At 54.1% G+C, this 17,335-nt stretch overlaps 1 protein-coding gene across 1 annotated transcript in view; it reads left to right on the forward strand.

The window, feature by feature from the left end:
• The window catches only part of CDH4 (cadherin 4), a gene marked incomplete at both ends in the record, with an annotated part of 453,286 nt that overhangs the window by 415,709 nt on the left and 20,242 nt on the right, over nt 1-17,335 (forward strand). Inside the window, 2 exons of the mRNA XM_080924965.1 lie at nt 1,337-1,509; nt 15,494-15,631. Of these exons, the coding sequence (XP_080781091.1) occupies nt 1,337-1,509; nt 15,494-15,631 (311 nt within the window). The remainder of the gene's footprint in view (nt 1-1,336; nt 1,510-15,493; nt 15,632-17,335) is intronic.

Below are 17,335 nucleotides of genomic sequence, written 5' to 3' on the forward strand. Positions count from 1 at the left end.
TGTCCTGTTCATGGAAAACTGGCACTAGTTAATGTAGCCACATCCCCTGCAACGTTACCTGATGACTCCTTCCTCTGCCCTCCTGGGTGTGACTATCAGGACCTGAAGGTACATTTTCCAGCTAACTTTCATTTCTGAGCTCACTGCAGATTCACACCTAGCCTGTCTACTCTGCTCCCCCCTCACCCCTGCCCCACAGATGGAACTCCTCCCCTGGGCCTTTGCTTCTCCAGCCAGGGTCTATGTCATCTTCTATCCCAACTCCTCTCTTAGAGAGCCCTTTCTGCCTCCTCTGAAGACCACATTTTCGTCAGTTTATTTTGATCTTACTGTGCAGCCTAGGCTGGCCTAGAACCTGGCCAATCTCAAACTTGTGGCAATCCAGCAGCCTGAGCCTCCTGGGTGCTGGAGTGTCCCACTGGGGATGACCACAGTCCACCTTCCCACTCAGTTAACCTATGTGTCTTTTCACGAACACGGGCCTCCCTTATTCCCAGGAAACACTGTTCATTTGCAGTTCAGTATCTGCCCATCTGAGGTGCCAACCTCAGTATCAGTGAGGAGGGGCTGGTGGTTCTCTGGCTGACCTCGTTCATAAAGCTTAGCTCCGGGCGTGCAAGCGTTCAGTCAGTAAGTGCAGCGTGTTTATCTCATTCACACAATGGGGTAGTACTCAGTCATGAAAAGGAGGGAGGTCCAGAAATTCTAGGCTCAGTGAACGAAAACAGATTATGTAACCTCGTTTACATGAAGCATCCAGAATAGGGAAATCTGGAGAAACAGAAATCAGACCAGAGCCTGGGAAGCTAGGAGGAAGGATAAGGAGGGGCTGGTGATAGGTATGTTTTCTCTCCAGGGTGAGGATGTCCTTCTGCGGTTACATAGTTTTCAATTTCATGAGGATATCAGAACCATGGGCTGTTTTTTTTTTTTTTAAATGGCAAACTTTATGTGCATGATTTATGTTTCAGTAACAGCATCTTTATGGAGTCCTTCCATTTATAAACACCAGCACAACTTCACTCGGGATCCTTCGGTCCTCAGGAAGCAGTCTTGCATGAGGACCCTGTCCCCATCCTCAGGACATTAGCAGTCCTAACTCAGAGCTGCTCCTGCTGCCAGCTTCCCAGAGAGGTGCAAGGAAACAATGTTGCAGGACTCCTTCCGCAGGCTGAGGAGCTTTGCCCTGGAGCTCCCTCAGACAAGCGGCAGCTCCTGGACCACACTGTGGAGAAGGATGCTACAGGCACAGGCCATTGCGTTGAGAGCCCTGGGTGTGCGGTGGGACAGGTGTCTGGGGTCAGACCATTCCCACCCGGCCTGCTGTCTGTTTCAGGTACATATGTGATGACTGTCACGGCCAACGATGCAGATGACAGCACCACAGCCAACGGCATGGTGAGGTACCGGATTGTCACCCAGACACCCCAGAGCCCATCTCAGAACATGTTCACCATCAACAGTGAGACAGGGGACATCGTGACCGTGGCAGCAGGCCTGGACCGAGAGGTGAGATGGGCTGTGAGCAACAGGCTCTGTGATCCAAACGGACACACGGTTAGGGTCCCGGTGATGCTCAGTGCTGGCTCCTGATTGGGCTGGAGGGAGACAGACCCAGAGCAACACCTGTGAGATTCCCCCAGCATGCCCAGTGGTACCCATAGCCCATCGGGGATTCAGCAAAGTGGGGGTGAACTCCCCGGCTCTCAGGGTTTTGTCGCCACTGTACTCCAGGTCTGGGGCCCCTTGAAGCCACCTCCCTGAGCTGGACCACCATCAGTGAGTAGCCGAGAGCCCTTTATGACATGCCAGGCACAAGATGGTGGGTGTTTCTACACACCAGGCCTGCCTGGATCATCAGAGATGCTCACTTACACGGACAGGGTTCTGTGACCTGGGTTTTATGTAAAAGAAGGTAGACCAGCTAAAGCCTGCCAGAAATAGTAGAGCTGCCCACCTGTCCCTGTCCAGGTCACTTTCAGGGTCCTCGAAGACCTGACAGTCCCTAGGCAGCAGCCTCAGGACGGTGTCTCTGCCTTCACCACAGACTTGACTTCCTGTGTACCCTGTGACTGCAGAGGCTGGCCACACTGGGGCTCCTTTGTGGAAGTGTGGCTACAGCTTCCTGCTTGTAACCCAGGCTATCCCCTTTGCAAGTCAGCAGCTCTGGAAGCTTTTCGGTCTCACTCTCCAGGTCTGCGGGGCCCTAACACAGGCGTCGGCTGCTCAGCCGGAAGTAGAGGCTCTGGTGATAATCTGCAGGATGAGCTGTAAGCGAGCAGCATATCTCCTCCCAAGGAGTGCCCCCATCTGGGGAATCTGGCGGGTTGAGGGCTATGGAGTACCTGAAGCCTTCAGTTCCCATCTTAGCTCAAAACGCAGAGCTTTCTGGAAAATTCAAACTGTCCCTGATTAAGTTATGGAGCAGTACACAGGATGGTACATGGACAGTGTCCCCCTGTAGTTATGTGTCAGGAAGGGAGGAGTGTTGGCCTTGAAAACAGTGTGGGTTCTACTCAGCTGAGATGTGGCCTTCACAGCATGTCAGAGGGCATAGAGTCCGCCTGCCTTCATCTGTGATGGAGTGGTAATGCTGGCCTTTGGGCTTTAAGGGTCAGAGGGGTGTGTGTGTGTGTGTGTGTGTGTGTGTGTGTGTGTGTGTGTGAATACTTGATGAAGATGAGAGACATGAGGTGCCCTCGTGCTGTGTGCAACTGAGGTTGGGAGTTGGAGTTTGTGGCTGAGCTTGCCTTAGACATCCAACCTGTCCCAACACCTCTCCAAGGAGAAACTGAACCCAGCATGAGCTGACATGATGAAGCAGACCTCCTCAGCCTCAGTGCTTTCCTCTGCTTTCTCTTCCTCCTCCTCCTCCTCTTCCTCCTCTCCCTCCTGTTCCTCCTCCTTTTTCATTTTTCGCCCTCTCCCTCCTCCTCTCCCTCCTCTTCCTTCTCTTCTTTCTCCTCTCCCTCTTCTCCCTCCTCCTCTCCCTCCTCCTTTCCCTCCTCCTCTTCCTTCTCTTCTTCCTCCTCTCCCTCTTCTTACTCTTCTTCTCCCTTCTCCTTTCCTTCCTCTTCTTTCTCCTCTCCCTCTTCTCCCTCCTCCTCTCCATCCTTCTCTCCCTCCTCCTCTTTCTCTTCTCCCTTCTCCTCTCCCTTCTCCTCTTTCTCCTCCTTTCCTTCCTTTTCCTTCTCTTGTTCCTCCTCTCCCTCTTCTCCTTCCTCTCCCTCCTCTCCCTCTTCCCCCTTCTCCTCTCCCTTCTCCTCTCCCTCCTCCTCTCCCTCCTCCTCTCCCTCTTCCTCTCCCTCCTCCTTCTCCTTTCCTCCCTCTTTCCCCCTCCTCTTCTGGGACTGATCAGGCACACTGTGGTGACCTGCTTTCTCTTGTCGTTCTCAATTACTTCAATCTCTAATGTTCAATTCCAGCAAAATTCTCTTCTCTTCACCATTTCTATCTCATTCCCCAGAAACGAAGCTGAAAGAGGAAGAGCTCACAGACAGCCACTGAGTAGAGATGAACTAGGCAGCTACTGTCTGAAGGACACAACTGGCTTTGGGCATGACTATCCTTGAGGTTTGAAAGCCGGGGATAAAGACTGGGTTAAATTCTAAACAGAAATGGCTGCATCTGCCGTGCTGTCTTTAGCTAGGAGGACCTGGCCTTCTTTATGTTCAGAGAGAGCAGAAGGGGTAGTCATGACAAGGCCCAGTAAGAAGCATAGAGACCTATCCAGGTACGGGGGCTAGAGAAGGAAGCCCCTGTGGACAAGCCAGTAGACACTGTCACACAAAAGGCAAAAGGGTGAGAGCCTCTGATGCCATCACCCAGAGAGTCAGGACCCAGCCAGTGGCTCCCAGTTCCCTAAGTCTTGCTTTCTAAATCAGGACAGCCTGAGTCTGCAGAGCAGGATATGTGAGCCCAGGTGGGTTGTAGCAGAGACTCGGTCCGAACCTCTCCAAAGGAAAGCCTGTAACACAGGATGCGAGGGTGATACAGAGCATGCCCCGCTCTGAGAGCTGCTGCGTGCCCTGTGCTGCTACCCAGGCAATGAACAGATTCAGGCCCTGACTCTGTGTGTCTCTCTGGCTGGGAAGGTTGGATGATGGGAGGGCCCCTGGACACACCCTTCTCTGTTACCCATGCCAGTAACCGGACTCCAGGACCCAGGCACAGAAAGTTCTGCCTTTGGTGGGCCCCAGTTGTCGAGAAAGCAGAACCATCTGGGAACACTCCCATGTCCTCCCCTGATGGCACTGGTCCTCTCGAGCCTGGTCTGGAACACCAGCATCTGTGCAGTTCTTCCCATGGGTCTCCGGGGCTGGCTACCTCTGTGAGCTGGAGGGAGAGCTGGTGCCCACATCTGAGGAACCACAGAAAGCCCTTCCGTTTCATTGCCACGTAATCCCAGTTTCTTCCCTTGGAGAAACTGCCCCCCAGTGCCAGGCACCATGTGCTCACTGGGCTGAGGGCTCAAAAGCTCCATAGAGAGATCAACCGAACACTGAAGATGCCATTTACAACCAGTGAGGGTGAGGGGCCTGTCAGGAGGAAGCAGGCTTTATGCCCTTGGCAAGACTGGTACGTTGATGGCTCATGGCTGCTGGGTCTCAGTGATACCCAACTCCTCCTTCCTTATCTCTTTCCTCCTCCCCCTCCTTCTTCCTCTCCTCTATTTCCTCCTCCCTCTCCTCTTCCCTCCTTCTCCCCCTACTCCTCCCAGTCCTCCTCTCTCTCCTCTTTCCTCTCCTCCTTCCTCTCCCCCCTCCTCCCCTCCTTCTCCCTCTCCTTCTCCCCCTTCTCCTCCATTTCCTCCTCCCCTCCTCCTCCCTCTCCTCTTCCCTTCTTCTCCCCCTCCTCCTCCCTGTCCTCCTCTCTCTCCTCTTTCCTCTCCTTCTCCTCCCTCTCCCCTCTCCTCCCCTCCTCCTCCCTCTCCTCTTGCCTTCTTCTCCCCCTCCTCCTCTCCTCCTCCTCCTTCTCCCCCTTCTCCTCCATTTCCTCCTCCCCTCCTCCTCCCTCTCCTCCTCCCTGTCCTCCTCTCTCTCCTCTTTCCTCTCCTCCTCCCCCCTTTCCCCCCTTTCTCCCCTCCTTCCCTCCTCCTCCCCCTCCTTCTCCATGCTCTCTGTCCTCCTTTTTTCTTCTTCCCAGTGGAAGGGAGCTTCCTGGTGGTAGGAAGCCCCCAGAATGTTCTTTCTCAAGTTCTCTGCTCTGGTTCTCAGCCTCAGGGGTGGGGGCCATTGATAAGGACAGTGTCTCTGGGGGAGGAGCTCTCATCGACATACTTTCCTGATGCAGGTGTGTGTCCTGTGCTCCGAGGGCCTTGCCCTGCAGACTAGCTACCTGAAGATGCTCCCTGCTGGCATCTTGTAAAGGCCTCTGTCCCAGCCTCACCTACTATGGTATACTAGACGCCTCACAGTACGTTCAGTCACCTGTCTCCTGGCATTTGTAAACTGGAGAAAGGGGAACTAGAAACTGATCGCATAGGGTCCAGCCAGAGCCAAGGCATTACCTGACTCAGGAAGCTTCAGTCTATATGGAAAGTCTAAGGGGGCCATTTCTCCACTACCTGCTCCAGCTAGACATGAGCACAGTCAAATCTGAACTACCACAGCAAGGCTCTTTGGTGATCTTTCCCTGTGAGGAGCTCCTGTCCAGTGCCATGCAGCAGTGTTTGGGAGGGCAGTGTGGACAGGTCCACTTCCTCTTCAAGGCAGTGAGCTCTCCTTAGAAAGTGGGAAACTCCCAAGCTCGGTTGCCATGGGTCTAATTAGGAGAGCCGTATGAAGTGAGAGTTTCTGCATGATTAAATGTCAGGAGAGACTTGGACGAGGTACGAGGGGCTCAAGTGCCTCTCTGGTCCCTGCCCCACCTGCTAATCTTCCTCATCTTATCAAGGCTCCTAATGAGAATATTTATGGCCTAATAGGAAGATGAGCACCACTCCTGGCTGCTCTGAAGGTGGGAACCAAGCTCAGAGGCAGCAGGGGGCTTGATTGCTGAGTCTCATGATTAGAAGCTAGGTGCACACTGCTCACACCTCCACTCTGACCCCCGTGAGGCTGATTTCACTGTCGTGGGCTCCATCCAGTTCAGGTCCCACCACAGTGACCAGCAGCTGGTCGCCTTCCTCCGTCTCATTTAAACTCCTACAACACTCATGTCAGATGGAAAGAGCTCTGTTTCCTCCAGAAAAAGAGACGGGGAGAGAGGGAGAGAGGGAGGGAGGGAGGGAGGGAGGGAGAGCTCGAGTGAAGGAAGACAGCACAGAACAACTCCCACACAGAGCAGGCAGACCGGGCCTCTGCACTTCCGAATGCCTCCTGACTCAAGCATGGAACATGAGGGTCACAGGCCCCTTACCTCCCAGACCTCATGGACTAAAACTCTCAGGGCTCTGCCATGGTACCAGGCCTTTGCAAAAACAAGCCTTTTCTGTGGTAACGACTATTGATCCTTTTTTCTTATCACAAAAACTACCTCTCCCTGGTAGAAAAGAAGTCAGTTCACAAAAAGGAAGTATCAGGCCTTCATCCCCCAGCATGGTGGGTAAGGCATGTTCTGAAACAGGCTGTAGCCTTCCATGAGACTCAAGTGCCTGCCTGTCCCCTATGTTCCTGCAAATGGTACTTAAAGCCACCGGGGCACTAAGTAAGCACACCAGGGACTGTCCTCTGTCTTCAGAGACTTTCCTGTGCTCCTTCCCTGTTCTCTGTCCCCATCCATGTCAACAGAAGTCAGGGAGGCCATTTTAGCTGAAATACCATGAAACCCCTAAGGCACAGATAGGACAAGGAACTTGAGGAACAAGAAGGCCTCAGGCCTGGTCATCTCTGTGCCACAGAGCCACCACCCACGGTTCTGCCCACTCACGTGAGCCCCCACTGGTACCACATACAGAAGTCAGCATGCTAAGGAAAGATAGATGTCCTAGGGTGGCCTCTTGTGAGTGAGCATCCCTCAAGGACACCCAGTAGACATCTTGTCTTCAGCCAGATGGGTAATGTTCACCGCCTCAGCCCAGGCCTGCTGCCGGTCAAAGTGTGGACCATCATGACAGGCTGGAGCCATTAGGCGTCTCCACCACCAGGCCTGGTGCCTCCCTATGAACAGAACTCCATCCTGAGGCTCTCACATATGCCAAGCGCCCTAAACTCTGATGCCTGCCACTGCAGGACAGTCACAGCCCGCAGCTAACTGACTTCTAAACAGACAAAGCAATGTCCAGCCAGAAGACAGGGGACCCTGGAGTCAGAGAAGACGGCCAGCCTGGGGTGTGAGGGTCAGCACCCCCATAGTGGAGGAGAGAGAAGTGTAGTGTCTTAGTTGTGGTTTTACTGCTGTGAACAGACACCATGACCAAGGCAAGTCTTACAAAGGACAATATTTAATTGGGGCTGGTTTACAGGTTCAGAGGTTCAGTCCAGTATCATCAAGGTGGGAGCATGGCAGCATCCAGGCAGGCATAGTGCAGAAGGAGCTGAGAGTTCTACATCTTCATCTGAAACCTGCTAGCAGAATACTGACTTCTTTCTGGGCAGCTAGGATGAGGGTCTTATAGTGACACACCTACTCCAGCAAGGCCACACCTCCTAATACTGCCACTCCCTGCACCAAGCATATTCAAACCGTTGCTGGAAGGGATCCAGTTAGAAGGGAAGTCTCCCACAAGTTCCCAGCAGCTGGGAGAGTCTACTCAAACTGGGCTGCAGTGGTGCCACAGAGACAGAGCTGAGCCTCTGTGCTGTAACAGCATGGCCTACCTCCTCAGCCAGAAATAAAAGCCCGTTGTGCCCACGAACCACAGTGAGGATCAGCTCAACCTGCTCGGGGCTGCTTCACGCTCCATCCAAGTCCTGCCTACCTTAGAGCCTCCACTGCCAACGAGTCAGCTGCTGTCTAACTGCCCTCAGAAGCCACCGGGTTGGCACAGATAGAGACAGACAGGCATGATATCTCCAAATAGAAGAGCCAACCCAGGATGCAGGATAGCAGAAACTCTCTGGGCCAGAAGTGAGGGAGAGACCCCAATAGCTTGAGACCCAGGGTCCCTGGAGTCATTGTCCAGCCACAGCCCTGGTCCATTTAGTGTCTGTACTGAACTGAATGGTGGCCCTGAAAACACACTGTCATCTAGTATACACATGTGCACACACCTGTGCGTGTATGTATGTGCATGTGCGTCTGTATATGTGCATGTGAGCATATGTGTTTGTACATGTGCTTGTGTGTGTGGTGTGTGTGTGTGGTGTGTATGTGTGTGTGTGTGTGTATGTATGTGTGGTGTATGGTTTATGTGTGTGTAGTGTATGTGTAGTATGTGTATGTGTGTATATGTGTGTGTGATTTGGGTATGTGTGTGTATGTGTGTGTGTGGTGTATGTGTATGGTGTGTGTGTGTATGATGTGTATGTGTGGTGTATATGTGTGTGGTGTATATGTGGTGTGTGTGTGTAGTGTGTGTGTGTAGTGTGTGTGGTGTATGTGTGTGGTGTGTATGTGTGGTGTGTGTGTGTGTGTGGTATGTATGTGGTGTGTGTGTGTGTGTGTGTGTGTGTGTGTGTGTGTGTGTGTGTGTGTGGTCTGTGTGTAGACTTTTTCCAGTACCAGGAACTAACCCCAGGGCCTGTGCTGGTTAAGCCAGGGCTCCAGCACCAACCTGCATCCCAACCCAGGAGTTTTTAATCACTGGCGCCACAGGAAAACATCTCAGCAAGGGCAGAGCTATGTGTGGTGATACAGGCACCCCAGGAACAGGGCTGCCTGCGGACGCCACCCCAGCAAACCCAGAGACGTCCAGACACTTCCAAAAATACCCACAAATATTCAGACGTGTCCTGAAACCCCAGTGACATCCAGACATGTCCAAAAATGTACAGACACATTCAAAAATGTGTGACATGTCATTGGCAAGGACATCTGTGTGGAGATTTTTTAAGCGGCCTTTTCTACAGCATTTCCAAAGTTTCCCAAACAACACCTACCTCCCTACTATCTCCACTTGGCAGCAACTCAAAAGAAACAAGGCCAGAGAAAGCAGGACACGGTCCTTCCTTTTCCAAAGATGGAATCAAAACCTCAGACCCTGTCTCAACCACCTTCCCAGCTCCACTCAGGACAAAAGCATCAGACCAGGACAAAACCAACCCAACGGCAGAGACCCGGCAACCTGGCGCTGTTCTTCCCAGACAGCACTGAGGTCCGGTCACAGCCTGCTCAGAGAGCCTGAAGGGGCCTTGAATGGGATTCTGCAGTTGGGAAGACATGACCTAAGCACCAAGGAGCCTGGCAGCATCTGAACCTGCCCACGCCCATGCCATTCTGGTCAGGCTGACCAGGAACCCGGGAGAACGGGAGCAGGTGTCAGCAGGGGCCTGGGGAACACCCGGATGGAACACGAGAATAAGAAAGAAGCAGCACCCATTCCCCTCAGAACCCTGCAGGGCCCTCAGAGCTGTGCCCTGCCTCCTCAGAGCTCTCCCACACTCCATCCACGAGGCTGCTTGCTCGAGGGATCCCTGTGCTTTCTGCTCTTGACCATTTCCTTCTCCTCCGACCTCTTCCTTCAAGGGCAACCAGAGGTGGCCTTCAAAGGCATGGGGTCAAAGAGTCCACCATGGAGGCCAAGTAAACAGATAAGAATGCCCTCGGTGTGACCTTCATTAACCTCTAAGTGTGAAGGAATGGTGACAAATAAGCCAGGTTGGTCTCAGTCCCCAGATCAGGGTCTTCCAGGCTCTAACAAGCAGCAGGGAAGAGCATGGCTTAGCTCAAGATCACCCCAGTCCCAGCCCACAAGCCAAGTCCAGCCTGCTTTGTAGCCGTCCACCGTGCTCCTCCAGAGGTCTGGACACGAGATTTTTCCTCGACCTTCCCTGTGACATTCACCAGATGTTGGGTGCAGAGTAGCCAGAGCAGCCCCAGACAGTCCACACACCTGTCGCAGCAGGGCCTTCTTCCATGCAGAGACTCCACAGCCCCCGCTTGTTCAGATCTGAGGTCTCTGACAGGCAGCCAGAGACAACAGCCGCAGCCACAGATGGACGCTGTATCTGTTGGTTTTCTCTGAACTTTGCCAGTGTTTAACCAGGAGGCTTTGTACACAAATTCCTTAGATCCTTCAAAGGCACGAGCTCTCACCTCCGGGCGTGCTCCTCTGGAGGGACTGGGAGGCCAGGATCTGCCTGAGCCCAAGTGTCTACACCTCTGTCCCCTGGCACCAGACCCTGACTCGCTGCACTGGGCATCGAGGGTTTGCTGCTGCTTGCTTCCAGAGAGAACTCCCATCAAGAGAGAAGGAAAGCGTGTCAGAGCTCCAACCTGGAGCAGAAAGGAATTGTCCTCTTGGTGACAAGTGTCTAGACAGCAGACACCCTGGTTCCAATTTCCCATCCATTGAGACAGGCCCGCCCTTCAGGTCTCACTCCAGATGCCACACAGCACTTCCTGTGCACACACATGTGACCATGCTCATCTTCTCCTGTGCACACACATGTGACCATGCTCATCTTCTCCTGTGCTGACACACATGTGGCCATGCTCATCTTCTCCTGTGCTGACACACATGTGGCCATGCTCATCTTCTCCTGTGCACACACATGTGGCCATGCTCATCTTCTCCTGTGCTGACACACATGTGACCATGCTCATCTTCTCCTGTGCACACACATGTGACCATGCTCATCTTCTCCTGTGTACACACATGTGACCATGCTCATCTTCTCCTGTGCTGACACACATGTGACCATGCTCATCTTCTCCTGTGCACACACATGTGACCATGCTCATCTTCTCCTGTGCACACACATGTGACCATGCTCATCTTCTCCTGTGCACACACATGTGACCATGCTCATCTTCTCCTGTGCACACACATGTGACCATGCTCATCTTCTCCTGTGCTCACACATGTGACCATGCTCATCTTCTCCTGTGCACACACGTGACCACGCTCATCTTCTCTACCCTTCCATGGTTTCCTATCTTACTCTGACTAATACTAGACCTGGCTTTTAATAACTCTATACCCTCAAGACTGCACCCCCCATAAGAGGCCAAAATTCCTGGAGTGTGCACATACACATACATGCACACATACACACATGCAAACAACCACATGTATATACATACATGCACATACCTACACATATACATACACACACATGCTCACACACATATACATATGCACATGCACATACATACATGCACAGGTGTATGCACAGGTGTAGGTGTACACACACACACACACACACACACACACACACACACACCTCCCCCAGGGCCTTAGTACAAACCATTCCCTCTGCATATTAAGTGGAGGTGGTTACTTCAGGTAGCAGCCACGCCCACCACAATGTGCACAGACCTTTCCTTCCTTGGAGTCCTGCTTCTCAAACAATGTCCCCCTCGGGACACTACTACACTGTTGGTATGTGTGATTGACTCCCAGCACCCCACAGGCAGAGTCTATGGAGACTGCCGAGTGCCTGCATAGGGCATGGGACATTCAGCAACAGAGAGCGACCTGCCCACAAATACCAATGGTCCTAGAGTCAACCTTGGAAAGACAGGAACCCAAGGGTGGGCCATCCACAGCCTCAAGGAGAACGAGGAAAGTGAAGGGGGCCGCGTGCAGCCTGTGGTTTTCGTCGGGGCCTCGTGCAGCCTGTAGTTTTCGTCGTAGCCCGGTAGCCCGGAGGCAGCACCTGAGAGACAGAGGGGTTGCCAGAAAGGGCTGAGAAGGACCTGAGTCCTCCGCCCTCTCCTTCAAGCAGGGACGTTCCTGACACCCAGCCTCCTCCGGTTGTGATGGATGGTGCTCCCCGGAGAAGAGAGGTAGACAGCGAGGCTGAGAGCCGAGCAGCTGACTCCACCCTGTGCCGAGCCTGAGGCTTGCTAGGCTGCTGGCACCCCACAGGCAGCAGCAGTGGGGGGGAGGGGTTGTGTGCGCCCCACTGAGAAGATCTGCAGCCTCTGCTTTTGATGCAGCAGAAGGAGCTGCTGGCTGGAAGGAGGGAAGCCCACTGTGTGTCATAGAGGCAGCGCCAGGAGCAGGTGGCAGGTCTAGGCAGTAGGAGCCCCTGAGTGGTTCTGTAGCTTGCTACCTGCCCCCAGAGTGGAGGCAGAGCGTCACCACCCCAGGCCACAGCAAGCAAAGCGCTTCAAGCAAAATGCTGAAGTCTGAGCAAGAAATGCATCCTCTGGCTCAGCAGCTAGAAGCTTCAGGTGGGACTGAGGTGTGTGTGTGTGTGTGTGTGTGTGTGTGTGTGTGTGTGTGTGTGTGTGTGTGAGACAGACAGACAGACAGAGAGACAGAGAGAGAGAGAGAGAGAGAGAGAGAGAGAGAGAGAGAGAGAGAGAGCAAGTGAGTGCAGGCCCACAGAGGTCAGATGAGTTCAATTTCTTGAGGACTCAAACTCAGGTCCTCTGCAAGAGCAGCACAGCACACACTCTAAACCACTGAGCCATCTCTCCAGCCCCAGAACTCATGCTCAGGAAGCCCAAATCTCAGGGACTAGGACAGTCGGAGGTTTGCCCAAGACCCAGGCCCTCTGTGGCTACCCTTTCGGTGTCCCTGTTGGTGGCGTTGGCTCTGCATGTGGACAACTTCTTGGGTCCAAGTCTTCTTCACCAAGCAACCACCTGGGCCCCCAGTGAGGTGTGCACATCTTTCCCTACTGGACCCCAGGCAAGGAAAGCCCCAGCAGAAGGACATGCCAGAGCGCCCTGCCACTCAGTGGTCCAGCGCTGCTGGGGCCCGGGTGGTCTGTGCACACATGCATCGCCTTATCCCGGCACCAGATGCAGGAGAATCCTTAGAGTGACCTACAGTCAGGCACAAATGCGCCATGCCTGGACTCCGCCTGCTGAGGCCCTTTGGAAGCCTGGGAACTCCAACGGCATCTCCTAGCAGCTCGGCACCACGCAGGATCGTGAGCACAGAGTCCTCTCGGCTCCTGGGGGACAGTGGCCAAAGAGAGCAGCACTGTGTAGCCCCCTCCACGATGTCCCCGATGTCCCAAGGCCAAGGCTTGCAGCCTGCAGAGGGGGGCCGGGGGGCACAGGGAGGAATGCACGCAGCCCACTGAGGAGAGCTGGGCTTTCTCAGGGACAGTCTAGTGCCAGCTCCTTAATTGTGGTGCACACATTGTGAAATTCACCCACACACTGTACTCAGCTCACCCAGAGTTACATCCTCCTAGCTCCTGGGTACTTTCATCACCCCAGGGAGAAGCCCTACAACGCTGGTGTCACCCATTTACCCCCATAGGCAGCCTCAATCTGTAAACTTGCCCGATGTGGACACATTGCCTTTATAAGAACATCCTTGCGATTTTCTGGGCCTGGCTCTTTTCATCTGACATAATGGCTCTGAGGTTCGTCTAAGCACAGCAGGTGCCGAAATGCCACTCCTTTTCATGGCTAAGTGATACTCCATCGTGAGGACATACTGTGTTTCAAGTGGTGCTGTGTGCACACTGCTGGGCACCGTTTGTGTGGACGCCTGTTCGGCCCTTGGATCTATACCCAAGAGTGGGGCTTCTGGCTTGAGTGTCAAGTCTAGGTCCAACTTTTCAGTTTCCACAGCGCCCTTGGGCCCCTCTGCCCCAGAGCTGACCCTGCAAACCCCTCACCTCACTGTCAGGCGCAGAACAGTCTCTAGAAGCTGAGCAACTTAAGAGCAGCCTCTCAGCTACTCCACTTCTCAGTATCCGGGGGACAAAGGTCCCAACAGTGACCCGTGGGAAAGTCCAAGAATAGTGACCTCTGGGTAACATGGGGAGTTAGCAGAGAACAGCTCTGAGCCTGAGACCCTCTCTGAGTGGCAGGCAATAACTTTGGCCTCGGTGGAGGATGGGGGGTTCAGGGGTTCATATGTTGGGTTCTCAGCCTCAATTTATATTCCCCCATACTGACTGCCTTCCGGGATCAGAGAGCCCAGAATGGGTGTAGGCTTGCTCGCAGCCTTGTGGGTGAGGTGGTCTCAGTGCTTACTGGGGCAGCTCCTGAGGGGAAGCTGGGAGCTCCCGGCCATGGGCTCAGCCTGACCTGGACATCAGCCCAGGCTGGCAAGGGACGCTGCCTACGGGGACACGCTGTGGAGTCTTTGCTACTTTCTAGGGCAGGCTGGCCGATGCATTATTGATGGTGTTCTGCGGAGTCTGCATGCTGGGCTGCAGGGATGTGGAAGCCCCAGGGATGGCTGTTCCAGATGCCCCACTGCACCCCACACCTCCTTCTGTCTCTATGGAGGGGTAATCCAGGGGCCAGACTCAGGTCCACGAGGGTTCAGAGGCCTGCCCCAGCCGTGATAATCCAGGCTTCTTCTGGGTTCCTGCAGGATTTCTCTCACCTTGCTGGCCTGGCTTCCCTCCCGGGTCCTGCTGTCCAGAAGCAAGCCCAGCTCACTCTCTAGTGGCAGGTGCTGTACACACACATGCACACTACACACATGATCAGAGACCTACAGGTATGTACACACATATGAATATGTACATATACATGCATATAGGCATTTGTGTGCACACATTCCCATGCACACACATGTGTTCATATTTAAAGACATACACTAGAGAGAGGGAGGCTGGGTAGGTGGAGGGATGGTGGATGAATAGGGAAATCATGTGATCCACCTGCTGCTTATGATTTGGAGCCACTGTCTGGAACTCACACACACTTCCCTGAATCATGTGGTGAGAACTGGCCTTTCATAACATCTCAGGAGACCGGGGATAGAGGTTTAAGTCATCTGGACGACATTCCAGAGGGGTTCTTTCTACCCTGTCTCCAGCAGTGCGAGTAAGAAGTGGAGGGGTCCCCACAGAGCTGCCCCCTGCTGATCGGAGGCTGTCACTCCCACAGCATGCTGTCCCTGGTCAAAAAAGGGGGGTGGCATGTGATTCCAATGCTTCTGCCTCTCAGCTAAGGCAGTGAGCAGAGGGGTCACGTGACTCTCTGGGTGCAGACAGCGAGTGAGCAGGGGAGGGTCACGTGACTCCTGCGGGGCCTGACACAGCGTAGCATTATCCTTTGCCTGCCTTCACAGATCACACCTGTGTCCAGGCGCTCTCCGCACCCCCACTGCGGAGCCTGTGAACCCAAAGTACCATGTCTTGCATTTGCTAGCCCTTCATTCCTCCCCTGACTCCTGATCTAGCTGGCAACTCGGCTTTATCTCAACAGCGGTGCTCCCCCCCACCCCACCCCACCCCCCCCCCCCCCCCCGGCACTTTCCAGGCTGCCCTCTCTGTCATACTGAAGACTGGGCAGGGCCCTAGGAACCCTGCCCTGCCCTTTCTGTCCTTAACACCAAAAGTGACGGTCCCCATTGCAGGCTGCTGAGATACAGACATGAGCAGCCTTCCACCACCAGGCAGGCTCCCAGGGAATCCCAGGCAGCCTGTGCCATGGATGGACCCTGCCGAGGAAGCCTGTATTCCCCATCTTCTGAACCTGACTTCTGAACCGAGACTGACTCGCTGTCTTCCCCCTCCAGAAAGTCCAGCAGTACACGGTCATCGTCCAGGCCACCGACATGGAAGGAAACCTTAATTACGGTCTCTCGAACACAGCCACCGCCATCATCACAGTGACGGACGTAAATGACAGCCCTCCAGAATTCACCACAAGCACGGTGAGCACCTCAGGTTCTTGCAGAGGAGATGCCAGACCTAAGCTGTAATTCATCGGCACTTCCCTCTCTCTGGGGTGGCGTGGGGGGGGGGGGGGACAGAATGGATTGTGGGTAACATCCTGAGGCACAGGTGACTTGTAAAGAGAGAGACACCATGCCAGCCACTTCTGCTGGGAAAGAATGGGCCCAGACGCTCCTGTGGAGAAGGGGTTAGGGGTGCAGTGTGCCCCAAGATTAAGCGATGGGTGATACTTGCTGGAGCCTCTTGTGAAGTCTGGAGAAGCTGACCAGTCAGGCTATTACGTCATTTGGAGAGGCTCGGGTGGCTATGCAGTGGGCACCTAATGGGAGATGCCCAGGTGGGCCTTGGCTATGGGCATGTGTGTCCTTGAAGCAAAGCTCCCTTTCTACCTTGGTCCCCAGTGGACAAGGGCTAGCCCCTTGTGATTCCCGTCAGCAGACAGGAAAACCGGTAAAGACTGGCTACAGCTCTGGACACTGGGACCTCAGAGGTCAAGAATCCACTGAACATGCATGTATCTGCCCAACTATGGTACAGAAAGACCACTGTGAGCCTCCAGTCACGGGCCAGAGGAACAGATACCCCACCCTGGAAGGGAAGGCCCTAGAGACTGGACTGTACATCACATGACCACCGTTTCGCCTAGACTCCCATGAAACAGCCATGCTACAGGGGAGGAACCTCAGGCTCTCTCAGTGCGTAGGAGATGTGATAACCACTTCTGGGCCTCCCAGAATTCCGTGGGGCCCTGGTCTAAGTCATCTCTCCTATACTGGTATCTGCCTCCGGGACTCCAACCCCCTCCCCCTCCACCATGTGAACAGCTCTGTGATCCTACCCCTCTGTGAACACACAGTCCAGTTCATCCATGAAGAGATGGCAGGCTACAGGCCAGGGTGTGCCGAGGGGAGGGTCAGAAGGCCACTCCCAGAGGCGAAGTGAAGAGGGCATGTGTCCATTTATAGTAACAAGGACTTTGCCAGGCACATAGGTAAACAGACACTGTCTCATCAGCCCCCAATCGGTTTACCCTGTGAGCCTCTGATCCCCAACCCAGTGGTGGGCCAGGACATGGGGCTCTGGGTACATAGACCACACTGAGCAGCTAGGACTGAACCCTGAAAGTGGCTTCTATGTGGAGAGGAGGGGAGAGAAGAGAAGGTGTCTAGAAGGCTGGAGCCCAGTCAAGAGCCTGTCCCTATGCTGTTCTCCTGGACCACAGCGCCACCTAGTGGCCAAATAGTAGATGGCCGACAAACAGAGAGCCTCAGGCCCTCTGCAGACTGATCTAAGTAAGTCCTGTCCTATCCACAATCAACAGGCACAGGAAGGAACAGGAGAAGGTTTGGCCAGGTCGCTCAGCCTGGAGAAGCACTGGTATTCCAGCCAGGGAGGCCTTGAGAAAGCCGGAGGGGCCTCTCTCTGGGCTCAGTCTGTTTGTTCTACCTCTAGCAGACAAGAGGAAGAAATACCAGTCAGACTCTAGAAAAGCAGCCACTGACCCTGAGCTGCAAATGACAGTCCTGGCACCTTGTCACAGCCACCGCAGGAAGGCAGGGAGCTCACCCAGGGTAGCCTTGTCAGGAGGTGAGCCAGCACCACACACAGACACAAACTCACTTGTTTTCTATCGTGATAAAACACCGGGACACATTCTGATCACAGTCATCACAAAGGGTATA

Source organism: Micromys minutus (genome assembly GCF_963924665.1).
Source record: "Micromys minutus genome assembly, chromosome: 11".
Lineage (NCBI taxonomy): Eukaryota > Metazoa > Chordata > Mammalia > Rodentia > Muridae > Micromys > Micromys minutus.